At 46.4% G+C, this 13,508-nt stretch overlaps 1 protein-coding gene across 1 annotated transcript; it reads left to right on the forward strand.

The window, feature by feature from the left end:
• Positions 1-10,158: 10,158 nt before the first annotated feature.
• LOC100383658 (uncharacterized) lies at positions 10,159-11,717 on the forward strand. The gene is given in 1 exon segment (NM_001176302.1): positions 10,159-11,717. A coding segment is annotated over 1 exon segment (873 nt). The 5' UTR covers positions 10,159-10,544; the 3' UTR covers positions 11,418-11,717.
• Positions 11,718-13,508: the final 1,791 nt, after the last annotated feature.

Consider the following 13,508-nt stretch of genomic DNA (forward strand, 5'->3'; position numbering starts at 1 on the left):
GAAGAGGCCTTGCTAGATCCGGACTGGGTGTTGGCCATGCAGGAGGAACTCAACAACTTCAAGCGCAATGAAGTTTGGACACTGGTGCCTCGTCCCAAGCAAAATGTTGTGGGAACCAAGTGGGTGTTCCGCAACAAACAGGACGAGCATGGGGTGGTGACGAGGAACAAGGCTCGACTTGTGGCAAAAGGTTATGCCCAAGTCACAGGTTTGGACTTTGAGGAGACTTTTGCTCCTGTGGCTAGGCTAGAGTCAATTCGCATCTTGCTAGCATATGCCGCTCACCATTCTTTCAGGTTGTACCAAATGGATGTGAAGAGCGCTTTCCTCAACGGGCCGATCAAGGAGGAGGTGTACGTGGAGCAACCCCCTGGCTTCGAGGATGAACGGTACCCCGACCACGTGTGTAAGCTCTCTAAGGCGCTCTATGGACTTAAGCAAGCCCCAAGAGCATGGTATGAATGCCTTAGAGACTTTTTAATTGCTAATGCTTTCAAGGTTGGGAAAGCCGATCCAACTCTTTTTACTAAGACTTGCGATGGTGATCTTTTTGTGTGCCAAATCTATGTCGATGAGATAATATTTGGTTCTACTAACCAAAAGTCTTGTGAAGAGTTTAGCAGGGTGATGACGCAGAAATTCGAGATGTCGATGATGGGCGAGTTGACCTACTTCCTTGTGTTCCAAGTGAAGCAACTCAAGGACGGCACCTTCATCTCCCAAACGAAGTACACACAAGATTTGCTAAAGAGGTTTGGGATGAAGGACGCCAAGCCCGCAAAGACGCCGATGGGAACCGACGGACACACCGACCTCAACAAAGGAGGTAAGTCCGTTGATCAAAAAGCATACCGGTCCATGATAGGTTCTTTGCTTTATTTATGTGCTAGTAGACCGGATATTATGCTTAGCGTATGCATGTGTGCTAGATTTCAATCCGATCCGAAGGAGTGTCACTTAGTGGCTGTGAAGCGCATTCTTCGATATTTAGTCGCTACGCCTTGCTTCGGGATCTGGTATCCAAAGGGGTCTAACTTTGACTTGATTGGGTACTCAGATTCCGACTATGCTGGATGTAAGGTCGATAGGAAGAGTACATCGGGGACGTGCCAATTCTTAGGAAGGTCCCTGGTGTCATGGAACTCTAAGAAACAAACCTCAGTTGCCTTATCCACCGCTGAGGCCGAGTACGTTGCCGCAGGACAGTGTTGCGCGCAACTACTTTGGATGAGGCAAACCCTCAGGGACTTTGGCTACAATCTGAGCAAAGTCCCACTCCTATGTGATAATGAGAGTGCTATCCGAATAGCGGAAAATCCTGTTGAGCACAGCCGCACAAAGCACATTGACATCCGGCATCACTTTTTGAGAGACCACCAGCAAAAGGGAGATATCGAAGTGTTTCATGTTAGCACCGAGAACCAGCTAGCCGATATCTTTACCAAGCCTCTAGATGAGAAGACCTTTTGCAGGCTGCGTAGTGAGCTCAATATCTTAGATTCGTGGAACTTGGATTGAAATGTAGCATACATGTGTTTATGCTTTTGATCATGTTCATTCTGCATTTTGTTGCTTATTGTGGTGCTCAAGTTGTACAAACACTCCCTGGACCTCACAAGTCCTGTTTGCAAGTGATGCACATATTTAGGGGGAGCTGTGCTACAACTTGACCCTTTGAGACTAACCATGTACTTGAGTTTGGTTGTTTTAGTCTCCAAGGATAATTGAAAGGGAAAAAGGTGGACTTGGACCATGCAAGACTTCCACTGCACTCCGATGAAAAATTGTAACTCTTCCAAGTTCATCTTTATACTCTTATTGCCTATTTGCTCTTAGTTGCAGATTTTAGTGAGGCAATGGGGTTAAAGGGGCCAAGATTGATCCCGTTTTGGTGCTTGATGCCAAAGGGGGAGAAAATAAAGGCCAAAGCGATAAATGGATCAGCTACCACTTGAGAGATTTTGAAAACAGTAGAATAGAGCTTTTGGTTTGTCAAAACTCTTTTGTTGGCTTCTTGTGGGGAGAAGTATTGATTATGGGAAAAAGGGGGAGTTTTTGAAATCTTGAATCAATTTCTCTTGGAATGACTCTCTTTATGTCTTAACATGTGTGTTTGACTTAGAAATAGAAATTTGAGTTGGATTTGCAAAAACAAACCAAGTGGTGGCATAGAGTGATCCATATATGTCAAAATTGAATCAAAACAATTTTGAGTTCTTATTTGATTTAATTTTGTACTTGTTCTACTTGCTTTATGTTGTGTTGGCATAAATCACCAAAAAGGGGGAGATTGAAAGGGAAATGTGCCCTTGGGCCATTTCTAAGTGTTTTGGTGATTTAGTGTCCAACACAAGTGCCTAAGTGTAAAAAGGTGGACAAAGTACAAATCAAGAATTAAGGTATGTTTCTCAGACTTAGTACATTGTTTTATGGACTAATGTATTGTGTCTAAGTGCTGGAAACAGGAAAAATGCAATTGGAAATGTCTTGGCTCGAGCAGCCAAGAATCTGCTGAGTCTGGGAGCACCGGACTGTCCGGTGGTGCACCGGACAGTGTCCGGTGCGCCAGGCTGGCTCGAGCGAAGTGGCCGCTCTCGGGAATTCACCGGCGACGTACGGCTAAAATTCACCGGACTGTTCGATGTGCACCGGACTGTCCGGTGAGCCAACGGTCGGCCGGGCCAACGGTCGGCCGCGCAATCTGCGCGGGACACGTGGCCGAGCCAACGGCTAGAAGACGGCACCGGACTGTCCGGTGTGCACCGGACATGTCCGGTGTGCACCGGACATGTCTGGTGCGCCAACGGCTTTAGGTCTGCCAACGGTCGGCTTCGCTATTTAAGGAAGGAAATCGGGCACCGGACAGTGTCCGGTGTGCACCGGACTGTCCGGTGCCCCCGACGACAGAAGGCAGGAATGGCTTTCCAGATTTGTGCTCAACGGCTCCTAGCTTCCTTGGGGCTATAAAAGGGACCCCTAGGCGCATGGAGGAACACACCAAGCATTCCTACAACATTCCTAAGCACCAAGACATCGATTCCGCGCATTTGGTTCATTGTGATAGCATCTAGAGCTCTTGTTGAGTTGTGAACTCATTGAGTTGTGTTGTGAGCTCTTGTTGCGACTTGTGTGTGTGCTGTTGCTCTGATTTTGAGTCTTGTGTGCGTTGCTAGTTCCTCCCTTACTCCGTATTTCTTTGTGAATCTCAAGTGTAAGGGCGAGAGGCTCCAAGTTGTGGAGATTCCTCACAAACGGGATATTGAAAGGCAAAGCAAAACACTTTGGTATTCAAGTTGGTCTTTGGACCTCTTGAGAGGGGTTGATTGCAACCCTCGTCCGTTGGGACGCCACAACGTGGAGTAGGCAAGCGTTGGTCTTGGCCGAACCACGGGATAAACCACTGTGTCATCTCTGTGTTTGATCTCTTGTGGTATTGTGTTTTGTTGAGACTCCTCTCTAGCCACTTGGCGATTATTGTGCTAACACTTAACAAGTTTTTGTGGCTATAAGTTTAAGTTTCACAGGATCACCTATTCACCCCCCCTCTAGGTGCTCTCACTAACAGGGCGCAGAAATCGGCATGCCCAGCGATAACTTCGTCAAGTGCATCAACTTCGTCCTCAATGTATTCAAAGGTGCTTGGCAGGTTTTCGGCTGAAGGTGTAAATTTATCAGAGCTGGCTCTAATTGAGTAAAACACATCCTTCAGCCGCTGCACGCATCGGTTGCCAAAATCTAAGCATTTTTCCTGAAGCTCCTTCAATAATTTCTGCAAATTTGAATTCTTCTCAATTTCGGTCTTCAGACTTGTTTCGAGATTCTTCTTTTCTTGCTCAGATTTTTCTGATTTTATAAGTAATTCGTTGTTCAATTTGTCAATTTTGGCTTGAGCTTCAGCCAGTGAACCTTCCACACAGTGGATGACGAGGTCTTTCTTTTCCAAGGCAGCTTCGTGATCTTTAACTTTGTTTTCAAGATCTTGAATGACGAAGTCCTTTTTCTTCAAAGCAGCTTCGTAACTTTCGGCTTTGTTTTCTAGATCTTTGATGGTAGCTTCGTTTTTCTCTTCCTCAAGATCTTGTTGCATCCTCAGCACCTTACTTAGCAATATACTATGCCAAATCAACCTTCGTCAGAAAACATCTTAATTTAAAAAACAATAAAAAGTTGAGAGTTTTTACCTTGAAATTAGCATAGAGCAGGCTACCGGTGATATGCTGTCGCTGGTACCTGCAGAGGTCCGCCTCAATCTTCGGCAGACCAACGCTCTTTGAGAAGGTCCTAACAACCTTGGCCTCGGTTCGATTCCGAAGGCATCTTAGTTTCCCTTCGTTGACTCCGCCAAACAGCAGAGATCCTGGTTTGTATCCACAGGATATAGCATATTTCTTTAGCTCTTCTTTCTCAGCCTCTGATAATTCCTGTCCAAGTATATCTTGAAAAGTAAAGTTCTCTTCTTCCAAAGTGTCTTCAATTTGCTCTTTTCCTTTCTCAATTGCCATGTCCACCGCGACCGCAGTAGCTTCTTCTTCAGCCATTTTTAGAAGTATATTGTCAATATCACCAAGTGTGGTTTCTAGATTAGGATCTTCGGTGGTCTCGGCTTCGGCTCCGGTGGCTTCGGCTCTGGTGGTTGCTCCAGTAGTTGTGGTTTCGGCAGTAACAACGCTTTCAATAAATGGTATTTTTGATGCCGATGTTGGTGGCGGTGTCTGGTGAATGACATCGACCACTTAGATAATTCTCCATTTTTTCGGCTTAGCGGGACTTTCTGTTGCCGAAGGTTCTTTTTCCTTCTGAAAAAACTTCGTCAGTTCTGGCACCAGCGGACTTAGCTTGATAGGCAAAGGTTCAGTCATTACCTTTAGAATCTCTTCCACTTCAGCAGAAGAAGGTGTTGCAGGAGCTTCCTCCTCTCGGGCTGGCGTCTTCGGTTTTGGGGATGTAGCTTTTCTTTTCTTTGGAGCAGCTGCCTCCGGCTCAGGGCTCAGTTTCCTTTTCTCAGAAATTTCTTTGTCCTTTTTAGCCAATTTGGTGCCTTCTTTATCAAGGACGCTGGCAATTCTTTTTCTTTTCTGGCCTTCGGCATTTCCACCCAGTTGCTCATAATCAGGGTAATCAAAATTCAAGGCGTCTAGCACCCGATTTAATCTTCGTTTCGGACGAGTGCCGAAGGCTGCAGTCCTTAACTGATCTTCTTTCTTAGAGTAGTTGCCGAGGATCTCGTTGCACATAATCTCAATTGTGTCCAACCATTCCTAGCAGGGTGCTTTAAAGTGTTTCTTAAACTTGTAGTGATAAGGCAATCGAACAAGTTCTCCCTTCTTCTTTTCTCCCTCTAGCTTCGGCATCTCCCACTCCCTCAGTGTTGGGAACACTTTAAAAGCCAAAAATTCCTGCACTAAGTCTCTAGTGCCAATATGATCTGAAATCACTCGAAATTCAGCCAAAGCAATCTGACTCGGGCTCCCCATTATCATGTTGCATCGGGGCCTCGTCTCTCCGAAGATCAGTTCTAGCGGACTCTGAACCAATTTATCTTCATCTTCATCAACTTTAACATAAAACCATTCAGATTTCCATCCAGCTGGTCATTTGCTTCGGTAGCTTATCACTGGAAACTTCGTAGTCTTGCGATAAGCAAAGTTGTAGCAACCAAAATTTTCGTGCAGACCATTCCTCTGGCTTTAGTCTGGTAGTGTAATTCATGAACTCGGCAGAAACCCTCACCGAACGGTTCCACCCCTGGCTACGAAGGGCCCAAATGTAAACACTTAACCTAACAATAGCATTAGGGGTCAGCTGATGAAGGTAAATCCCAAACTTCTTTAGTACAATAGCAATCATCTTGTTTAGGGGGAACCTTAGACCAGCTTTAAGAAAACTTTTGAAGACTACTACCTCGTCCTTTCCTGGCTTTGGGATAGTTTCCTCTCCACCAAAACGAATTAATTCCTTCTTGGCCTCACTAAAATAACCCATCTTCACCATTTTAGGAAGATCAGCTTCAGAAATGGTGGACTTTCCAAAGTCCAGATGACTAGGTTTACTTGGCACCCCGCAGCTGTACTCATCTTTGGAACCAACTTCTTCAACATCAGCTTGTGTTGCTTCGGCAACAGGTGTGTCCTCTGATGAAACCAGCCCAGAACGCCTCATTGCTTCGAAAATCGGAACAGTTTCAGTGGCTTCGGTCTCATCTCCATCACGCTCAACCCTGGCAGTGGAGCGTACTCTGGCCATTTGATTATAAATTTCTTGGAAGTTTTTTTGGAAATTAATAACCTTTTTTTCCGAAGCTCTTCTTGTGACGAAGCAGAATCCGAAGTGGTGCTTCGTTCGAATGCAAAAGTCAAGCTTCGGCTATGGTTAAATTTTTGGCAGCAAAACGGTGCAATAGCAATGAATGCTGTGGTAACTTCACACCTACCCGTCTGTTTATATAGTGCTGCAGGTAAGAAGGTGAATCATCAAAGTCTTTTACACCGGACAAACAGTCGCTCGCACCCACTGAATGGTGGGCCACAAAACCCGAGAAGGTGAACCTGCATGGTGGGACCGCTTCGCGCTCGGAAATTGTATCGTTTCCCGGCAACGAGCTCAGGGAAGGTGTTTTTCGGACCTTCGGCTTCCCGAAGCCTAAGAGACTTTTTTCACGGATCAAGCTTGTTACGAAAAACAATCTAGCACCGCGAAGGGGCTACTGTTGGGACCATGCTTCGTCGCCGAAGGTCCTACAGGAAGAAACACCTTCGGCAAAACCTGTTTATACGTAACACCGAAAATACCGCTCATGAAGCTTCGATATTTTAGCATATCCGAAGGTGAAGGGTCGAACCGACTTAAAAATGGAATGACTTTTTAGTCCATAAAGGTCTGAGTCATAATTGTAATCTTTTGTAAGGGGTATGATTGTAATTTCTTACAGGCTGTGTCCTGTGCCTATAAATAGTGAACAATACTCCTCTACTGTTCACGCAATCCTGTAACTGCTAACGCATTACTCTGGAATTATTGTTCTTTGTTAAGGCAAAGGTATAAATGTAACCAAGCATCATGTTATAATATCTCAATTTGTATTATAAAATGAGCAAATTATGTTATTCATTCTTAATATTCTTTAAACGTTTTATACTTTATATTACATTTTGCATTATTTTACTTCTGATTACGAAGGTAGAACCTTCGTAATTCTTCATTCATGACCTTCGTCCGAAGTTCATTAAATCCTCACGGAAATAACGCTTCAGCGGACGAAGGGCTTTGATATTTAACATTTTATGTTGCCTTGTTCTTAATTCATAGCATTTGAGAACAAGTCCCCAACAAGACTCTTGAAGACATGGTCCCAGAAGATCTGTTGTCGGAGCCGGCAGATGGTGGAATGATGGATATTTGTGCTGATGTGCCTGATGTCGGGCTAGAGTTATCTCGAGCAGTGTCCCGTGCCTCATCGACCTTAGAGCGCGGTCTTAAGGGTCAGGAAGCTGGTCTGGATTGTTCTGCTCCCATGGAAGTGGGTGAAGGTCCTTCAGCCTTAGAGGTGGCTGTTACGGAGAGCTCGGCCCTCAAGGATGGCGCTAGCGTTTACCCGGCCCCCGAGGGTGTTGCCGGGGATGACCCAGCTCGGATGGGTAGCGCGAGCTATGACCCAGCCCCCGAGGGTGTCCGAGTCGGTTCTCCCTCTCACACTTCCATGGACGTTCACGTAGGGTCTTCTCCTCCGCATTCTGGTTGCATGGCAGTAGCTCAAGCTTCGGGTCAGGAAGTCGCCTTAGAGGCCAGCGCTCCTGATGACAGAGTTTTGACCTCTGCTGATGATACTGACCTGGTCTCCACTGATGCATTGCGGGTTGTTCCGGTTGGTGATCCTTCATCGAGCCATCAATTAACTTCTCACGACTTGGGAGTTCCTTCATTCTTTTCCAACCTCCAGGTAACTTGGTTTTTACTGATCTGGCTGTACCCCAGGTGTGATATTGTTCTGACACTCATTTGCTTTTAATGTCAGGCATTGGTTAATGAAATGGTTGGTCAGCTGAGGTCACAGGGTGCTTCTGTCCCGGAAAGGGCTCTATCTCTGGCACATTGGAATCCAGTGCTGCTTCAGCGGCGGGTGTCTGATTTGGAGATGGCAAATGCTGGTTAGTGCCCTTTGTTTCTTCTTTGACTACTTGATTAATTCTGCTTTTTAACTGAACACCCTTGCTTGACTATTTCTTGACAGATATGGCCCAGCGGTACTCTGATCTTGAAGAAAAATATTCTCAAGGTCAGACTGAACTGGCCCGGGTTTCTGCTTCTTTGAATGATGCTAACACGCTGAACTCCACTCTCCATGCTCAGCTCGACTCTGAAAAGGTGACCAGTGAATTAAGCTTTACTTGGTTTTGTCTGTTGTGTTCTTAGTGCTTGCTTGACGTTGGAGAAACTGATTCTTGTCTGCAGGAGGAAAAACGTGTTCTGGCCACTTATCGCGACAATCTTGACAAGCTATATCGCGATGCCAGCAACTCGTTGACCATCTTGGAGAGGAGTCATCGCTTCACCATGGAAGATTTGGATACTCATCGTTATAAGCTGCAAGAGTCCTTGGACGATATGATTCGCCTCAGGCAAGTGGTGTCGAACAAGGATACTATCATCAAGGATCTACGTGCTTCCAAGAAATCAGTCGCTCTGGAGCTAGAAACTGCTCGGTTGGCTGTCAAGGCTGCTGAAGAGACTTATGCTACTCTGAGGGCCCAGCGCGACAAAGCTATGGAAAAAGCTATTCGCGCGGGGCGGATCCTGATGAGGAGACCCGACGTGGTTGTTCCTGACGACATAGTGGCAGATGTGAATGTTGCTCCTGATTCCTCAAGTCGTCCCTCTTTGTCGGTTGCTCCTGATTCCTCAAGTTGTCCCTCTTCGTCGGTTGCTCCTGAGAAGAACATTACCAAATAGAAACACTAAATGTTTTGAGTACGTGGATAGTGTGCTCGGATATTTTGTTAGAAAACACTTTTTAGTACTGAATGCCGCTATTGTTTTCCCGTTGTTAGAATACAACAGTATCTACAATCGCAGAAGTAAATGCAGTATGAAATTTCTTCGCGGGGCATAGAGGTCGCCCTAAGATAAGCAATCGCAAACGTGCTTGTGCGGGGTTACGTAGACGAGGGTGTACCTTGCCGATTTAAGTCATTACCGACTTAAACCGACTGCTCTGTTAGTAGGGTATTGTAACACCCCTGGTGTTTATATTCCGCTCGACAACGAGTACAGATTTAAGCACGCAATGTCAGTGGATAAAACGGATTTTTAATTTCAATCATCTTCGCTTATCGCGATTTTAATATCGCATCTATTTCGTTTGTCGCGAGTGCGACATCGTTTTTATTTTATCTATCCGGGCTCTTCCTAAATTTTTGTGATGTTCGGAACATAGTTGTTCTGAAAATCGGTGCGTCCGGTGAATATTTCAAACTCATCGCTCGCGCGAATACGAATTCGGAAGCCCGACCCAATCAGATGATTTTGTACCGAACAGATTAAGAAGAACTCGACGATTAAAATGTTCGAGGCGAAATAATCTGTATCGCACGTTGTCCGAGAAAAATCGTGCGCGAAGTTATTATCCAATTTATTCTTCGGCACACTCTGTAAAATAATAAAATCAACTGTGTTTAGACATCGGATAAATTTTTATCCAAGATTGACTAAACCAGTGTTGTCCAAAATAGTCACGAAAACTATCTAAACAAAATTTAGTCAGAACCGTAAACTTCGGATTCTTCGTTTCATGATTCAGCCCATTTGTTTCTCGTCTCAATCGAAATCTTTAAAAGTAAATTAACGGTACAGATTCATCCGACTTCATAGTGTTCGCTAAATTAAATTATATCCGAATTTTTGTATCTAATACTATTTGGATCCGACTCGTTTATATCTCTTTTAACTTTAATCTCAGAGTATAGATATTTGTATAGTTTGCGTAAAATAAAAAGGATAAAATGAAGGGGAAAATATCCTGTTGCAAATATCCTTTCCACCGCTGAATTCCTCTGCCTTATCTCCTTCCACGCATGCGATTTCTCTCTGGAGTTTATCTCCTACCGCTCAAACCGTGGATATTTCTGTCGTTGTTCTTATCCCTCGCGGCGTTCATCTCCTGCTCGCGTTATCTCTTCCTTTGCTTCTTCCGCTTCACGCCCAGCCAGAATTTCAAGCACCGCGAGCAAGCTTCCTCTCCCACGCGCGGAGGAGCAGAGCCATGCCCTGCGCTCGTCGTGCGGCTCCCTGGCACGCGCCCAGGATCTCCTCCCTCCGAGCTCGCCCATGGCCGAGCTTGGGCCGCGCCCTCCCTGCTCCTTCAGTTCGCCGTGTCCCCGCTCGCCGCGGATTCCTCCCTGCTCGGCGCTCGGACTGCGATCTCCCCTGCAGCTGCTCGCCGGCGCCGAGGCCTCTGTTCCCTCTGCCCTGCTCGTAGAGCTCCCTTCCATGGCGTGCCGTGAAGTCCCCTGGTGTTTCCCCGCCGCGCTCTGCTCGGATTCCTGCTGACCATGGCGCCCTGCTCTGTTCGCCCTCCCATCTTCTCTGCTCCCTGCACGGCTCTTCCTTCTCTGGTGCCGCGCCCCTGCTACTCCCTTGTTCCTATGGCGGCGCCGGTCGGATCTCCCAGCTCCTCTGCGCGCGTCGCCCCGGCTCCTCGCCTCATCCATGGCCGAGCGCCCTCTGTCCAGCTTGTCGAAGCTCCTCTGCCGGCTGCAAGCTCCTGCTCAAGCTCGCCCTCGGCGCTCGCCCCTGATTTCTGCGCTCAGCTCCTCTCCCATGGCCGCGTCGCGCGTTCTGGGGTTCACCGCGTCCAGCCTGCCTGCGCTCCTTTGGCCGGACAGCCCCAGCTCTCCATCGCGGCGCACAGCTTCTTCCCCAACTGCGCCCTGCCCTCTGTTCTGCTCTGCTCGGCCGCGCTTTCTGCTCGCCGCGCGCCCTGGCGTTTGCCGTGGCCATCGCACCGAGCTCTTCGCTATTGTCCGTGCGCGTCGAGCTCCAGAGCCGAATCCAGCCCCATGTTAACGCGTCCCTGTTTCAGCTTACCGTGCGGCGTCGTCATCATTTCCTATCGCGAGCTCGATCCCCGTTGTCGTCGGGCTTCGCGTGTGCTCGTGTTTGTCGTCGAGCTTCGCCTTGTTCGTTGTCGTTCGTCGCCGCGTCGTGTGTGTTCGTCCTCGCCAAAATTTGGCCCTACGAGCTCCACGCGTTTTGGCGGCGCTCGCCGTGTCCTCCATAAATATTTTCGCCTAGCCGCACGGACCTCGCCGATGTCTTGGTCGTCGATGCCACGCAACCATCCACGCGTGGTTGTCTTCACGAACACCGTTTCACACTATCACCCTATCTTCACCGTCCGTAGTGTCATCGTTGTGATGTCTTAGCTACAACACCAGCGCCCTCGACCGTATCCAAAGCTCTATATTGGATTCGTCAGCGTGCTACTCGTCCGCTGGCTCCTTGACGTTCTCGATTCCGTCGTCATTCCGTGCGTCGTCAAGAAATCCCAAGAGTCGGGTGAAGATGGAGCCAACAACATAGTGTTCACCAAGTGCACGGCAGGAAGCTCGAGCCAGGATTTATCAGCATTCGTACGAGTATTGAGTAGCGTTTGATGCTGGTGAGCCGATTTATAATTTTTGTAAGTTTATCTGATGATTGGATTAACTAGAATTATTAGTCGTAATAATCCTCGTATTTAGCGCAGGCGCGTTGTGGTAGTGTTAAAAATAAGTGAAGTACGATGGGTTTAGTAATACGAAAGGTAGATTAATTTAGGGATATCTAAGCGAGGTGGCGACGTAAAGGATAGATTTAGTATTTCATATAGCTATCTGATGAATTTTATCATTGTCAATTGCACTAAATAAATAATATAAAGAAATGTTTGATTATTTATGGACATGTAAAATATGTGAGGAGTGAAATAAAATTTAAATAGTTCTTTATGAGCGATGTAGTATAATTTATAAAGCAAGGGATAAAGTTAGTATTTAATTAATTAGCTGGTGAGTTGTGTAGGCTAATTATATTTAATGTGTATAGTTTGTTGTTTGTGATGTTTGTGATAGGTTCGAGAAGCGTAATTATTACGCTTAGTCATACGCTGATAACTAGTGTTTTCGAATAAAACGGTACAACCCCTCGCCGCTAGGTGTTTTATTCGCTATCGCGTAGCACTATTTAGGTGTGTGATCTTCTTGTCGATATGCATTCATGTGCATAATGCATTTCATTCAGGTACGTTAATTAATCGCGTGATGCGGAAGACAAGCCAAGTCGATCCCAAGTGCGGGCTAACCCGCGGGATGATGCAGATGGATAACCCGATCAAGTACCAGGACAAAGGCTGCTCGTCACGCGAACGTCATCTAACAACACTAACCTAGTGTTACTCAGGCAAGCCCTGGTGCATTTGCCACCTTCCTTGATGTTTTTAAAATCTTTCTCACTTGATTGCTGCATTAGGTGATAGGAGTTGAATGCTTAAACAATTCCTGCATTACCTTCCTTGAACTTGATCACCTTCCTTGAAACCCTGTTTTTACAAAAAGGTTTTACTATGCTTAGTATTGCTCTAGAAAAACAAAAGGATTTGTTTTACAAAAGATGATTGGCAAAGTGGGAGGGTTGTTTTCAAAAATAAAAATTGATGGTGGATCCATCATGGCCGTGATGGGTTCAACATCGGAAAAGATGTACCTCTGCCAGGTACCAAGTTTTTGGGTTGAAATGATTAAGCTGAGACCGGGCGGGTGACTTGCACGAGAAAGGAGTCTCGGTGTAGTGTCTCTGTCTGAGTCGATTAAGGACCGTGTCGATGTAGGCTTGATGACCGAGGACCCTTTAACTGGTCACATGCCTCGTCATGGGTAAGCCTTGCCTCGGGTAGACTAAGGCCAGAATAAGATAACACGGAATGGGCGTGGAGCGGTGGCGAGAGTAGCGTGTACCCTCCGTGGCAAGAGGCTGGACGATGGTGTATCTGTGCTCTCGGTTCGCGTGAACCTGATCTGGTCTTAAGAACCCCGGTGGCGGGTTGACATATGCAAGGGTTAAGTGCTACATATGTCGTGTGATTGGAGATCCTCAGCTGAGTATAATCGATTCGGATCGCCGTACCTTCGCGGTTATGAAGACTTGGTCACTGCCCTATACATAGAACTCCAGTAAAGATGAAAGGTTTGTTAAGAAATTGGCTAGTGCAGGTCAAGTGATTGAACTAGGGTAGAAAGAACTCTAGTTGCAGGTAATTTTACTTAACTTGACAAATAAAACTGGATTTTTAAGGATCCACTTTTAGTAAGCATTTCTGCAAAACAGAGTCTTTGATTATTGAGAAGCCTTACCTTGACTCCCTTAAGCCAGCATACCCTTGAGAGTCTTTTCTTTAGTCGGGTAAGTCTTGCTGAGTAATTCCATACTCAGGGTTTTATTCCCTGTTGTTTTTCAGGTTCTAACTTTGTGCTGTTGTT

Source organism: Zea mays, chromosome 5 (genome assembly GCF_902167145.1).
Source record: "Zea mays cultivar B73 chromosome 5, Zm-B73-REFERENCE-NAM-5.0, whole genome shotgun sequence".
In the NCBI taxonomy this organism is placed as follows: Eukaryota; Viridiplantae; Streptophyta; class Magnoliopsida; order Poales; family Poaceae; genus Zea; species Zea mays.